Genomic DNA, 14,183 nt, shown 5'->3' with positions numbered 1-14,183 from the left:
ATGAGAGACTCAAGAATTTGGGTGAAAAACTCAGCAAAGACATAGAAATGCAAGAGGAAAGCAAAACTCTAGATCAATTAAGTGCTGAAATTAAAAGTACACACCACACACCCAACACCTCATACTGTATTTTTAAAAAAATCAACTTAAAGCTGGATGTCAGGGTACATACACATGTAAACCCATCACCCATGTGAGGCAGGAGGATCTCATCTGAGACCTACCTGGCCTGCATAACAAGATCACCCCCATGCCACCCCCCCAAAAAGAAAGAAAAAACCTCAAATTGAATTAATGACTCAAATATATGACCAGAAACTATATTGGTATTGGAAGAAAATGGGTCTGCTTTGACTCAGCTGGGCAAAGATGAGAAAAAAGGTTCAGATTCAAGATGAAGGATAAACACTCATGGTCAATAGAAATGCTTTTATTTATAAAATAGCTACTTAAATATAAACATTTCTAAATATAAAGACTTCATAAGAGGCTCTGACCAGTGGTGCAGCTGTGGATGGGTGTCCACAGGCAAGTCCTGACTCATCAGGACTTTAAGGCCAAATGTGCAGCTGGAAGAGCAGCGGCTGGAAGGATGGGGGAAGACCTGGAGTCTAAGACCCACGCTGAGACAAGTCTCTCGGGCCATTTCCTCACATGAGGGTTTAGCGGCCACCTTCCAGCCTTGGGTTTGAGGTCTCATTAGGCACTTTAGCATCTGTCTGACTTTGAATATTGTCTCTGAAGTATGGCAGTAGGTGGTGAGAAGGAAAATTCTTATCTCCGACCCTAAGACAAGCTTCTGGGGCCACTGATCCTACCCACTTCAAATAAGCCACGTGGTTGTCTTGAGCACGCGTGGAGGTGACTAGAGGCAGCCAAGTGCAAGGGTGGAAAGGGGAGGGGCAGGCGTCCCATTTCCACCCGCAGAATGAATACGTTCAGTGGCTGGCCGGAGTGGCGAGCCCCGAGTCCCCCTAGTCTAGGGAAGTCCGTCAGTTATCGCGTACTGGGAGAAAGGGGAGACACCACAGAGATCAAATAAAGTTGAAATGAGTGTCAGAAAGAGGCAGCTGACCATGTTCGACAAGGTAAGAGAACCTTTCAGACACACGGTCAGTATAAAAGTTAGACTGTAAACATTCAACGGGGAAGCAGTGAAAGGTTAGCATGTTAAGAACTAGGAGTGAGGGGCAAGTGTCAGAGAGAAGGCTGCCGGGCACCGGGGTGTCTCGGACACTCTGATACACCAGGTTTGGTGTGATTGTGACAAGACTGTCCCCGTGGATGGAGGCACAATAGAGGAGCTCTCGGAGCCCGCTCCTCCTCATCCCGTGACTGCTCAGTCGACCATGGAGTGCGGCAACCAATGCCAGCGTCCGCTGATGCTGGCACAGCTTCCCGCGTACAATACTGCTTCTCTGATTGGGAACGTCTCATTTCCCAAAGCTGACACCGGCCGGCACTGGGCCTGCTTCTTGTGGACACGGAATCACTGGCAAACATTTGGGGTCCACCCACTTCAAATTCTAGCGTGCATCAAAGTGTACAACCCAATCAGAACAAAGCTTATCTTGCGCTCCGCGTGATGGATAGGCAGTGTGGTGGGTCCCTGCTCGGGAGCAGGCGCCCGGGAGCAGGCGCCCGGGCCCTCCAGGACCTTCTGTCGGACTGAAAGCAGCAGCAGCAAGGCGGGGCGGGAGGCAACTTGGCTCAGGTGTACTCGGTTTTCCGGATATAGTTGGATGGGACGTAGCCCTTCCTTCCGTTAACTTCAGCCAACCACCACTCTGTATTGCCTGTGACGTCTTTAAACTCAAGGATCCTGAGTCTCTGATTGGCTAACACACTCAGTTCGTTTGGGTTTCGTGCCTTGAAGGTATAAATGGCAAAATAGACCTGTGTGAGGGGGAGAGAGAGAGTTAGAAACCGGCAGGCAGCATTGCATGAAGGCAACAGTCCGTACTGCGCTTCTGCTGTGCCCTGTGGGCCTGAAAGCAGAGTTTTCTTGTTCGGTTTTTCAAAGACAGGGTTTCTCTATGTAGCCCTGGCTGTCCTCAAACTCAGAGATCCACCTGCCTCTGCTCCAGAGCACTGACTGGGATTAAAGGTGTGCGCCACCATCCACCCCGCTAAAAGTTGATTTTCTAATCTGATTTAACTTAGAGTTTTAATAGCTATAAATGACTGGAGTATTCCACAATGAACTGGGCGGAGGAAAACTGAAGCCATCTGCATATGGCGACAAATGTTGTCATCCCAGGGCTCAGGAGGCAGAGGCAAGGAGTGGTGGCACCAACTGGAGCCAGCCTGGGGTTCACAGTGGGGCCCTGTTTCAAAAACAAAGACCTCTCAAAAATGTTTCAGAATGGCCTTAAAGAACAGCAGTATTGCACCTTTGGTCAATATAGAAGATGGGTGAAACTGTCTATGCCCCAATTCTATATTCCACCTAGAAATTATCAATTAGGATAGCTCAGCACACTGGCTTAGCCTGCCCCAAACCCTAGGTTCCATTTCCAGAACAGGAAAAAACCCCCAAGCCAAACTAATATAATAATATACAATTATTCTCAAAGCAAGAAAGGTCAATCTGTAGGTGCCATAAATAGGGCCCAACATGGGGGTGGAGTGTGCTCAGTGATGGGAGAGGCCACGAGACCCCAGGGGCCAGATAGGCTAGGACTGAGTTCCCTCCCTGTCAGCAGGTCAGAAAGTACTGTCCACTCAGGTTCAGAACTGGAATATCTGTCCTAAGCTGTCTATCAGCAGAAAGTATCACCAGACAGAAGCCAGCAGCCTCCACTCTCAACTGTGGCATGAAAGCCAGAAATGGCCTTTGGAATCCAGATTCCAACAGAGGGAACACAACACAGACCATATCTCCTAACATTGGTGAGAAAACCCACTGCTTTGTGAGCCTCCGCAACAAAGGTGCAGCCTTGAGTCAACATGGGGAACCAAAATGGGGACAAAAGGGTGACACCTGGCTCCCAGGCCTGAGCAGGCTAAGCAAAACCAGGAACAACTGAAACAGCACTGGTCCTTCTAGACTCTAGGACTAAAAACATAGCTGGGTGGGTAAAGGCCTGAATGGGTGGCAGGTGAAACAGCAGCCTCCACACTCCGGGAGGATTCATGGGTGTGAGGAGTCAAAAACAGCTTCATCTTGACATCTTTAAATGCCCAGAGAGAAGGCAGAAGGGCCCTGGGGATGGCCTGGCAGTGTCTGTGGAAGCAGGGGTGTGGGGGAGAAAAAAGGGGGGGTACGGAAGCAGGGGAGTTGCTCCCTAGGACAGCACAGTTCTGGGCCATGTAGGACAGAACTGAGTTTGCAGGCCCTGCCTGGTCCTCTCCCACACTCACTCCATGTCTGCTGGCTCTCTGGACGTACCTGGTTGCCCTCTGTCTCGCTGCTCCCGACCCCTCTGTCTCTGTCTTCTGGAGTATGACAGGCTCTTGCAGAGCCTTTTATAGAGTCACTGCCTTGGTCATTTCGCCCTGGCACAGAGTAACCGACCACTTCTGAATGCGGGGAGCCTCGCTGGCAGCCCCTCAAGGTTGAAGCAGGTTGACTGATGTCTCTGGCACCATCTGCAGGGTTCCCCAGCCTGCGCTGGCAGGAAAAGCCTGGGTCGGAAGAGCACGTGGAAGGTCCAGTTTCTGGATTCCCTGTGTTCCAGGACACACCGAGAGTTTCGTGGGCACAGTCCTTCAGTGGCGATGCATCCTGAGGCTGCTTTAGGGCAAGTCCTGAGGTGAAGGACACAGTCATGTTGTTGGAGTTGAAGGTCAAGGCACTGTGGCTGTTCTGGCGATGGCACCTGGGGGAGGAGCCACTGTGCTCTGACTCCGTGGAGGAGTGGCTGGCCACGGAGGCATCCGAATGGCTGCAGCGAGGATTGTAAGGCTTCAGGAAGGAGCTGTAGACAAAGCCTTTGGTGACTGCAGAAGGAAAGAAAACAGCTATAGCCTGGAGCAAGAGGAGCGGGGCAGGGGAGTGGGAAATATCAAGGAATTTTTAAAGTACTGTTTAAAAGTTAGGTCAGTGGGGTTAGAGCAATGGCTGGGCAGTTAAGAACACAGGCTGCCCTTCCAGTGACCTGGGTTCCATTCCCAGCACTCACATGGCAGTCACAACCATCCATAACTCCAGTTCCAGGAGGTTCAACACCACCTTCTGACTTCCACAGGCACAACAGGCATATATGGTGCACAGACATACATGTAGCCAAATCACCATACTCAAAAACAAAACAAACAAACAAACAAACTCAAAAAAGCCTAGGTCAAGAGTGACAAAATCAAATGCTTAGTGGTCCACAGCTTGCAGCATCTAACACCAGAAGATGCCCATACCTGTGCCCATACCTATGGCTACCTTCTAGGTCATTCTTACACAACCCTAAAATGACAAGGTGTCTGTGGACAATTGACAGGACAGTGAGAAGACAGAATCAGCTGGGTAGTGGTGGCGCACGCCTTTAATCCCAGCACTGAGTTCGAGGCCAGCCTGGTCTACAGAGTGAGTTCCAGGACAGCCAGGGCTACACAGAGAAACCCTGTCTCAAAAAACCAACCCCCCCATCCCCCCAAAAAAGACAAAATGAAAAACCACGCAGCTCGTGGTGTAACCTCAGCACGCAGGAGCCTAGGAAGGATTGCTGCAAGGTCAAGGCCAGCCTTGCTGAGTTTGGCACAGAAGACAATGTGACAGGATCTCCAGAGCATCCATCACTAAACTGGGAGAAGACTCGGGTGGGCTTAAGTTCAAATACACCATGTCTGGCAAGGGTGGGCTGCAAGGCCGTCCCTGTGCAGAGCCCCTCAGAAAGGCCACCTGCATTCATTCATTTCCCCCCTCCACACATCAGAACCGTCTCAGGGTCAGGGCACACTGGCACAAGCACACAGCCGTGTCCAGCACGTGCTCGCTTCAACAAAAAGCCTGATGATGACAGAGGGCTCTTGGCCAACCATTTCAAACACAGAGTGTTTCTTGTCTTAAGGAAGAGAAGCCGCAGGACCTGATTCCTCCTTTTCATTAAATGCTGGGATTATTTTAGTCTCCTCCAACTTTTGTCTTTGTTTTGGTCCCAGGACCCTGCTCATGAAGGATTCTAGCTTTCTGGAGTCAGGGACCCTCCTGGGTTCCTGTCATGAGAGGCTGTCTTTGGATGCAGTATGAGGTACATCCTCTGATTTTTTTTACATGGATTCTGGGTCTGAATTCTAACTGCAACCTGGTAAAACATGATCAACGGAGCCACCTCATAAAGATGCGTTTAAAGAGCAAATGCTAAAATTGGCCTAGGTCCCCAGAATACTTGGGCCATCACGGTCTTTGGAACTCATAGTTTTTTTGATTTGAGGATACGTATATGTCAAATACGTATTCATTTCATAAGGCAAGTTATGATTACAAATTCTTTCCTGTTACTCAGTTCAGGGTTTTTTTTTTGTTTTTTTTGTTTTGTTTTGTTTTTTTTGAGACAGGGTTTCTCTGTGTAGCCCTGGCTGTCCTGGAACTCACTTTGTAGACCAGGCTGGCCTCGAACTCAGAAATCCGCCTGCCTCTGCCTCCCGAGTGCTGGGATTAAAGGCGTGAGCCACCACGCCCGGCTTTTCAGGTTTTGATAAGAAGGTTCTGAAAAAGCCCTGTTCTTCTCAACTTGCTGCATTTTAGAATTGTGGGGAAATGGATTACACTGAAGTCCATAATCCTCCTTCAAAAAAAAGAAAGCTATGACTTGTTTGATTTCCAGTCACCCTCTAAACAGCCATGGACACTGCTGCAGGGGAAGCTGACAAAACCACAGGCTTTATATCTCACACACACTTTACAGTTTACACACAGAAGGCAAACACAGCGACACCTTCAGGATAAATAATTAACACAACTGTCTCTGAAAGTCATCAAAACAACAGTAACCTGAAGCAGGCAGCTTCTGGCTCAACCCGGGCTCCGCCCACTCGAGAAATCAGGTCAACTCTATAGTTACTTCCTCCTAGTCAACGGCTCACCTCCGTTGTCCACAAGCCAGCGGTTCTGGCTGCCCATGGGGTCTTTCTTTTTGATCACGCCCACCAGGTCACCTTCCAAAAGGGAGACATCCAAGTCCTGCGCAGCGTTGAAGTTCCGCTGGACATGGAAGAGCTTTTCCGGCGGGTACCTCGCCAGCAAGGAGCTCCGCAGCTCTTCCGACTGCAACATGTAGCTTGGCTGGAAGGTAGAACAGGGCCAATGAGAAACCTCGCGCTGGCACCCTGCCACGGCAGGAGGAAGGCACCAACCCTGAGCCACATTTTTACAATCGAGTCTGGCTGTGTTAGGTAAAAAGCACACTGCAATGTTTTAATGTCTTTGAGGCTCCGAGGCAAGCTAACACCCTTACTTTATGCAACAACAACAAAACAAAAATATGATTAAAATACGACCAGTCAAAGTTCTGAGGCTGGGGAGGTGCTGTAGCCCAGAGGCAGAGCATATTTTTTACATGTGTAAGGCCATGGGTTCAAAAAAACCCAAAAAACCTAAAACTTGTGGGGTTTTTTTTTTGTTGTTGTTGTTTTGTTTTTTTGAGACAGGGTTTCTCTGTATATATAGCCCTGGCTATCCTGGAACTCACTTTGTAGACCAGGCTGGCCTTTAACTCAGAAATCCACCTGCCTCTGCCTCCCGAGTGCTGGGATTAAAAGCGTGTGCCACCATGCCTGACCCAAAAACATTTTAAAACAAGATTATTTATATGTTATAGTGGTCTGCCTGCAAGTATGCCTGCAGGCCAGAAGAGGGCACCAGATCCCATTACAGATCTTTGTGAGCCACCCTGTGGTTGCTGGGATTTGAACTCAGGACCTCTGGAAGAGCAGTCAGTGCTCTTAATCTCTGGAGAGCCTTCTCTCCAGCCCCTAAAATAAAATTTAATATGAAAGCAAAAAATTCCAAATACCAAGCATATCACTAGGTCTTATATTATTGTTATATAAACCTAAATAACGAGAGTTAAATTAAAGGGAGGAGCTGGAGAGATGATGGTTCGGGGGTCAAGGGTGCTCTCTGCTCTTGCAGAAGACCCGAGCACCCATGTGAGACACCTCACGACCATCAATGTCTGGAGCCCCAGAGCATCCAACGCCCTCTTCTGGATTCCACAGGTACCTACACATATAATCTAAAATAAAAATCTTTAAAATGAAAAGCTAAAGGCAATAGTAAATCCAATTCTCCCTTGTAAACAAATGCTCACGGGATTTTATGGAGCAAATGCCAATGTAGGGAGGGTGACCCGTCCTTCTTATCTAGGAGCCCACAGGATCTGATGTATCTTACCGAAAATTTTAAAATATGAAAGACCCGTGTTAAAAAACAAACAAACAAACAAACAAAACCCCCAAAACCACAATGCTACTCCAGGCAAAGAAGTCATTAAAGGTTTGGCTGTGTTAGCCTAATACAAGATCAAAGCCAGGCCTGACTCATTTCCCTTAATTAACTTATCTGTGTACAAGTGCTTCCCTAAGATCCAAGAAGGATTCAGGAGGCACCAAACTCCAAATCTCCAGGTGGTCCCAGCTGGGTACCAGCAACCGTGTCAGTGATGCCTGAGATGTAACAGGCCTGACCAATAACCTCAGGTTCTCCCTTTGTTATGAAGTCAAGACTCCCACACACTGCTCACGTGCAGAAGCACAGCAGCTGTTCAATATTAAATACATCTACCTGCACAGTGCTCACGTGCTGGGCAGCTCCACACCTTAACTCGGTTAAGCCTGGTAATGGCCCTGTGATGGAGGGCTGGCCAGTATCAACTCCCGCCCGGAGATGAAGAGTGAGGCGACGCGCTTAAATGCACGATGTGCACAGGTCAGTCCTGGAGCCACACCAGGTGCCTACTCACCATGCCCAGAAGGGACTTCCGGGATGACTGGCGGTCTGTGGTTTTCCTCTCAAAGGGCTTCCTGGGCGCTGGGAGGGACTCGGGGAAGAATGTGAAGACCTGGAGCTGCTGTAGCACCCGGCTGTGCTCCTCAAGGAAGATGGCGATCAAGTTGCCTTCTCGGTCGGTGGCTTTCAGTAACTGCAGCCCGTGGGAGTCAAGACAGGAAAGGAGGGGACACAGATGAAGGACCCCTGGCCAAAGTCTTTAGAGCAGCGGTTCTCAGCCTTCCTAATGCTGCAACCCTTTAATATAATTCTCACGTTGTGGTGACCCCAACCATAAAATGATTTTCATTGCTATTTCATAACTGTCATTTTGCTTCTGTCATAAATCATGATGGAAATCTGTCGTTTTGATGGTCTTAGGTGACCACACTATGGTCAGCAGTAGTTGGCTTTATTATTAAAAAATGGCAGCTGATGCAAGAAACAAGGCACGGCCACTTCTTTCGAGCCAGCCCTTAAGATGGAAAGAGATGTTTGAACAACCTCAGGCTTCACAGCACCATGAATGGACCAAGAATCCCTGATGGGCAGGCCCTAATGACCCTACCATGAATTCGAGAAAGTACCAACTGTATTTCAGCGCTGACTCGGCCCCGCAGGGAAGGACTCACCGACAGCAGCGGCTGCAGCTGCTCCAAGGCTTGCTGCACAAAGTCACAGTGGGCTTCGGCATAGCCGTGGATGCAGTTGGTGAAGAGGCTCTGGGCGTACTGCTGGAACTTGGGCAGCTCGTCCAGCAGCTGCGAGTTCAGGGCCTCGTAGTTGTTTCGGGCTGACTGCAGCTCCTCCAGAGTCTTCTTGTCCTTCAGCTTCTCCGCTCGCTCAGTGCAGTTGTAGAAGTCCAGGAGCTTGTCGAACCGCTTCTGCACCAGCTTGTAGGGCCCCGTGAACATGTTCAACAACTGGTTTAAGGGATTGATGACAAGCCGCTCGGTCCTCTCTTTCTGTGGGGACAAGAGAGGTACCTTGCACCCAGGCACACCTTTAATCCCAACACTCAGGAGGCAGAGGCAGGTGGAGGATCTCTGAGTTCTAGGCCAGCCTGGTCTACAGAGTGAGTTCTGGAGTAGCCAGGACTACACAGAGAAACCCTGTCTCAAACAAAACAAAACAGAAAAGGCATATTGCTCGGCTGGTAAGCAGCTCATTTCCTGCCTCCAAAGCACCCTGGTGAAGGTTGATTTGGTCATGCCTGATACCATAGCCACACCTTACCAGGAATTACCTGGCAATCCTCACCATCGGGCCTTGGCCCGCTTTGTTCTCTTTCTAGCTTCTTAGTGGCTGAATAGCGAAGTACACGTCAGTCCGATGTGTGAGGAGTCTGTGTGGCTCGTCTCCTTGTCTAGGAGCTCGTGTGAGTGCTGACATCTGGGACTGCACCCCCTTCCTCATTTGCTAGGCCAGCGGTTCTCAACCTGCTGCTAGTGATCCATTTGGGGGTCAAACGACCCTTGCACAGGGGTTGCATATCAGATATTTACATTATGACTCGTAACAGTAGCAAAATTACAGTTATGAAGGAGTAATGGAATAATGTTATGGTTGGAGTCACCACAGCATGAGGACCTGTATTAAAGGGTCGAAGCATTAGGAAGGCTGGGAACTGCTGATCAGTGATTACTGCATGCTAAAGCCCACTTGTGCCTTTCAGAGGGCATTTTTCTCTTATTCCTCCTAGAAAGACAGACATGGACATTGACAGTACGCCACTACACACACAAAAACATAAATAGGTAAACAATATCGTATGTATTTCCTGATGCGTGCAGGAGCATGGAGCATGTGCGTTCGGATGCTGGAAGACACCATTGGTGTCCCGCTTCAGGAGCCCTTGCTGTCCTGAAATACACTAATAAGCTTGGATGGATGGCCAAGCAAGCCACCTGTCCCTACCTCCCCGGTGCTGAGGACAAGTGAGTGCCACCACACCTGGTATTGTCTAACAAGAGTACTGGGCATGGATCTTAGGTCCTCAAGCCCTTTGTCAGCTGTAGTGACATATTATTAAAGGGATTTCCTGTTGAAGCCGGAGAAAGTTTCCCCCTGTGGGCACTCCTGCAAAGGGGCTCTAACAAGCCATAAGCCACACAATTGCGTAGCCCTACCGCCCTTTGGAGTTTCTATGCAATGTGGCTTTTAGCACTTTCTCAAACCCTGATGCCTCTGCCTCTGCGGAAGGGACTTCTGTGAGAGCTGCCCTATGAGGTCCCTGGGAAGGGAGCCAAGCCTTGAAGGTGGGGGTGGAGGGGGCGGCAGACAAAGTCACTTACAAACCGTGTGAAGAGCTGGTCACTGATGTAGCGATGCACCTTCTCGAACTGCTCCAGGTCATGATGTCCTCTCTCCATGCACAGATCCCATATGCTCATGGCTGCCACCACCTTCACACATGCAGATTCCTGGAGCCCATGAAGAAGACACGAGTGAGTGAAAATACAAAAGCTTCCTGGTCTTTGCCAGTCGCCCTGTGCAGCAGCCTATGCTGATTATCCTACCAAGCAAATTCCCCCGTCTCGGGCAGTCTTTCCACTCGGAAACAAGCATGCCTTTATAAATGATGTATGGGGCACAGAAAAAAGAAAAAAGTTCTGTAGAACTACAGAAACCTGGTGAATTTATCAGTTTGATATTGTTTTTTAATACCCTGGATGGTGGTGGCGGTGGCGCATAACCCTTTAGTCCCAGGACTCGGGAGGCAGAAACAGGCAGATCTCTGAGTTCTAGGCCAGCCTGGTCTACACAGTTAGAGTAAGTGTCAGGTCAGCCAGGGCTACCCAGAGAAACCCTATCGAGAGAGAGAGAGAGAGAGAGAGAGAGAGAGAGAGAGAGAGAGAGAGAGACAGAGAGACAGAGAGAGACAGAGAGAGAGAGAGACAGAGAGAGAGACAGAGAGAGAGACAGAGAGAGAGACAGAGAGAGACACACACAGAGAGAGATTGATTGAGATTGGGAGAGAGATTGTATGTGTAATTGTGGGCATTTGTAGAGGCCAGAAGGGACATCACATCCCCTGGAGCAGGAGTTACAGACTGTGAGCTCTGCCCGCGGTTGGGAACCAAACTTAAATTCTTCAGCAGAGCAAGAACCTGAAAGAGTTTTTCTCTTTTTAACATCATGAATTTGTATGTCATCTGTCAGCAGGAGCCGTGCGAATCTTTTCTGTACTGTCCCGATTTTAAGTACCAAACTGTCCAACCAAGCACCCAACAGTTCCTTAATTCACCAATAAGTGAACCAACCCAGAACCAGGTGATCCCTGGACAGCCAATGAGCAATCAGCTGCCCGCTCAAGTGCTGGCTCACCCACCCCTTCCCTCCGGCAACTGCTTCAACCTCCCTCAGGACAAACCCTCCTGCTTCCTGCACTGACTCTGGCTCCCCTGGTGGCTTCCCACCACTAGAACAAATGATGTGACTCACTCTTGTCCCCTTAACCACGCCCTCTGAGAGTGAGTTCCAAGATGGCAGAAAGTTGTGTTTGCTGGCTCAGTTACCGTATAGCACTTCGTGCTAGCGAAGCGAACTGCACAGGAGAGACCCTGCCTCTGCATCTGTTTCTGAGTCCTGAGCTAAGGTTTTTTTTTTTTTTTTTTTTTTTTTGGTCTACTTGACAAGGTGGCTGACATTATTAAGCTTAGGGAATGGCTACAGTTTTGATATTAATGCAAATGAAACCCAATGTATAAATTCTCCATGAGTATATTCCAAGAGCCAACAAAAACCCCCATAGCAAAATGCATCTGTGTCTCACACATTAATAGTTTATAATATTTTTAGGTTTTTTTACTTAAAATCATAAACATACGGGGAGTCCCATGTATTTATAAAAGCCTACACGTTGTCAGCAGGATAAACTGCAGTCTCCTAACTCTTCTCTAGTGGAGGTTGCATAATGTAAAAGTGAATGCTTTCTAATTCTGTGTTTAGAGTATGGTGGTACAAGACTATAATCCCAGCATTCAAGAGAGAGGTGGGAGGGTCTTGGTTATCCTTGGCTATGGAGTGAATTTGAGGCCAGTCTGGACTACATGAGATTTTTACCTCAAAAAAGGAACGAACAAACACCATAAAGTCCCTAAGTACCAGCTGTGTGCAATGTATGCAGCTGGTGTGCAGCCAGTGAGCGGCTGCATATGTGCTGCGGCCTCTGCTGCGGCCTCTCTGGGCCCCCTAACTGTAGTTAGGAAGGGCCATTCACTTTTATGTCTCTGACACAAGTGTCCCAAGCATTATTGCCTAACCTGCGCTGCCAGTGGTCAGGGCCACATGGACCCACCTGTGGAATGGCTGTCAGTATCATGCCTTATCCCCTTGTCATTTTTTACTTAAAATTTTTGGAGACAGTCTCATCTGATATCAAATCCATGGCAACCCCTCTGTCTCAGCTTCCTCAGTGCTAGGAGACCACCCCTCAGCATGCCCTTGGTTCTCTTATATAACATCATATTCACTTATAATGAGGACACAGCAGACACCTTGCAGTGCCTACACATGGCATTCTAGTAAATCAAGAGAATCCAGAGAAAACAGCAATGACCTGAGCCCACCTATACCCTTAAGGATCTTATGGTCAATAGTGCAACCAATCAAGGGTCATGGTGGCTCACACCTGAAACTCCAACAGTCAGAAGATGGAGGCAGGACAATCAGAAGTTCAAGGCCAGGACTGGAGAGATGCTCTATGGTTCAGAGCACTTGCTGCTCTTCGGAGGACTGAGGCTAGATCCACATGTATGTGTGCGCATACCCCCGACTTGGATACACAAATAATGAAGTAAGACTTGAGGAAAAAGATAGATTAAGGCCATCTTACAATACATAAACACAGGGTGGTTAAGACCAGCCTGGGCTACAGGAAACCCTTCTCAAACACCTCAGCAGGGACCGCCACAGATCTCCACCTTCGATCCTCCCACCATCCATCCCTGTATCCCAGCCCCCACCTCCAGCAGGCATTCCCTGGGTACCTACGGGCTAAGCCTGCCAGAGAAGGAAGTAGGCCACTGAGGTAGGTAAGTGAGCTTTAGATCTTCTCATGCCCTCCTCCACCACATCCAACCCCTTGTCTCATCCCCAGCTCCACAGCAGACTACCTGCTGTGGCCTCTCCTTACAGTAGGCGCCAGCTCCAGGCGATTGGGCAGATCCTGATGGAACACTCTGCTCTCTTTCCTGCCCTTCAGTCCATTCCCATTCCCCAAATCACACCTGGCAGGATCCCAGAAGCATTCGCTACCAGGCAACCCAGAGCCACCACACTCTAAGGACCAGAGAAGGCAACAAAAACCAGGAGTGGGGGGGGGGGGGACGGACAGGGACACCCACCCATCAAAGGGAAGACTAGATATAAACACCTAGAATTATAATCCCCCAAACTCAGACGTCTATAGATGCCAGTGTAAAAAACACAATAACAGCCAAGCCAATGTGCCAATGTGTTTCCAGCAGAGCCCAGCCAGTTGACCAGAGCAGGCCCTGGGAAAGGCACCACAGCTAAAGCACAAACAATGACTTAAACAGACTTTATGGATGTGATAGAAGTCTTTAAAGGGGAAGTGAATAAGCCCCTTGAATCTATGAAAGCAAATGATGGAAGGAAAGGATCCAAACAGTTCAAGACCTGAAAGTGGAATCAATAAAAAAAAAACTCAAACCAAGGGAAATGTGGACATTAAAAAAAAAAAAAAACAAAAACAAAAAAAAACTACTCAACAGGAACCTCAGGCAGGGCTCAGCAGCAGAGTACAGAAGGTTCTCAGGCACTGAAGACAAGACAGAAGAATGGATACCTCGGTCAAAGACAGTGTTAAATCTAAGACTCCAGGCATAAAGCATCCAGAAAATCTGGGACAGGGTGAAAAGACCAAACATAAGAATAATAGGTGTAGAGGAAAGAGATGAAACCCAGGGCAAAGGTACAGAAAATATTTGCAACAAAATCATAGAAAATTTCCTACCCTAAAGGAGGAGATGTCTATCAAGGTACAAGAAGCATACAGAATGCCAAATACATTGGACCAGAAACAAAATTCCCCTCTGCACATAATAATCAAAACACTGAGTGTACAGAACAAAGATAGAACATTAAAAGCTGTAAGGGAAAAAGACCAAGTAACATAAAGGCAGACCTATTAGAACAACACCTGACTGTTCCCTGCCAACCTCCTGCCTCAGTTTTTCAAGACATGGTTTCTCTGTGTAGCCCTGGCTATCCCGGAGCTCACTCTGAATACCAG

The 14,183-nt window shown here is 48.5% G+C and overlaps 1 protein-coding gene across 3 annotated transcripts in view; it reads right to left on the bottom strand.

Moving 5' to 3' along the window:
• Positions 1–367: 367 nt before the first annotated feature.
• Dnmbp (dynamin binding protein) overlaps positions 368–14,183 on the bottom strand; it is a 96,028-nt gene continuing 82,212 nt past the window's right edge. Inside the window, exons 12-17 of one of the 3 annotated variants that reach the window (XM_021151805.3) lie at positions 10,219–10,347; positions 8,557–8,889; positions 7,899–8,078; positions 6,022–6,220; positions 3,392–3,942; positions 368–1,896 (exon numbers count right to left, since the gene is read on the bottom strand). In XM_021151805.3, the coding sequence (XP_021007464.1) occupies positions 1,711–1,896; positions 3,392–3,942; positions 6,022–6,220; positions 7,899–8,078; positions 8,557–8,889; positions 10,219–10,347 (1,578 nt within the window). In that variant the 3' untranslated portion in view covers positions 368–1,710. The remainder of the gene's footprint in view (positions 1,897–3,391; positions 3,943–6,021; positions 6,221–7,898; positions 8,079–8,556; positions 8,890–10,218; positions 10,348–14,183) is intronic. The other 2 variants (XM_021151806.3, XM_085834151.1) reach the window with 2 other exon arrangements.

The sequence above is a fragment of the Mus caroli genome, unplaced genomic scaffold (genome assembly GCF_978045245.1).
Source record: "Mus caroli unplaced genomic scaffold, Mus_caroli_1 scaffold_20, whole genome shotgun sequence".
In the NCBI taxonomy this organism is placed as follows: Eukaryota; Metazoa; Chordata; class Mammalia; order Rodentia; family Muridae; genus Mus; species Mus caroli.
This window is presented reverse-complemented; position numbering and strand designations above follow the sequence as displayed.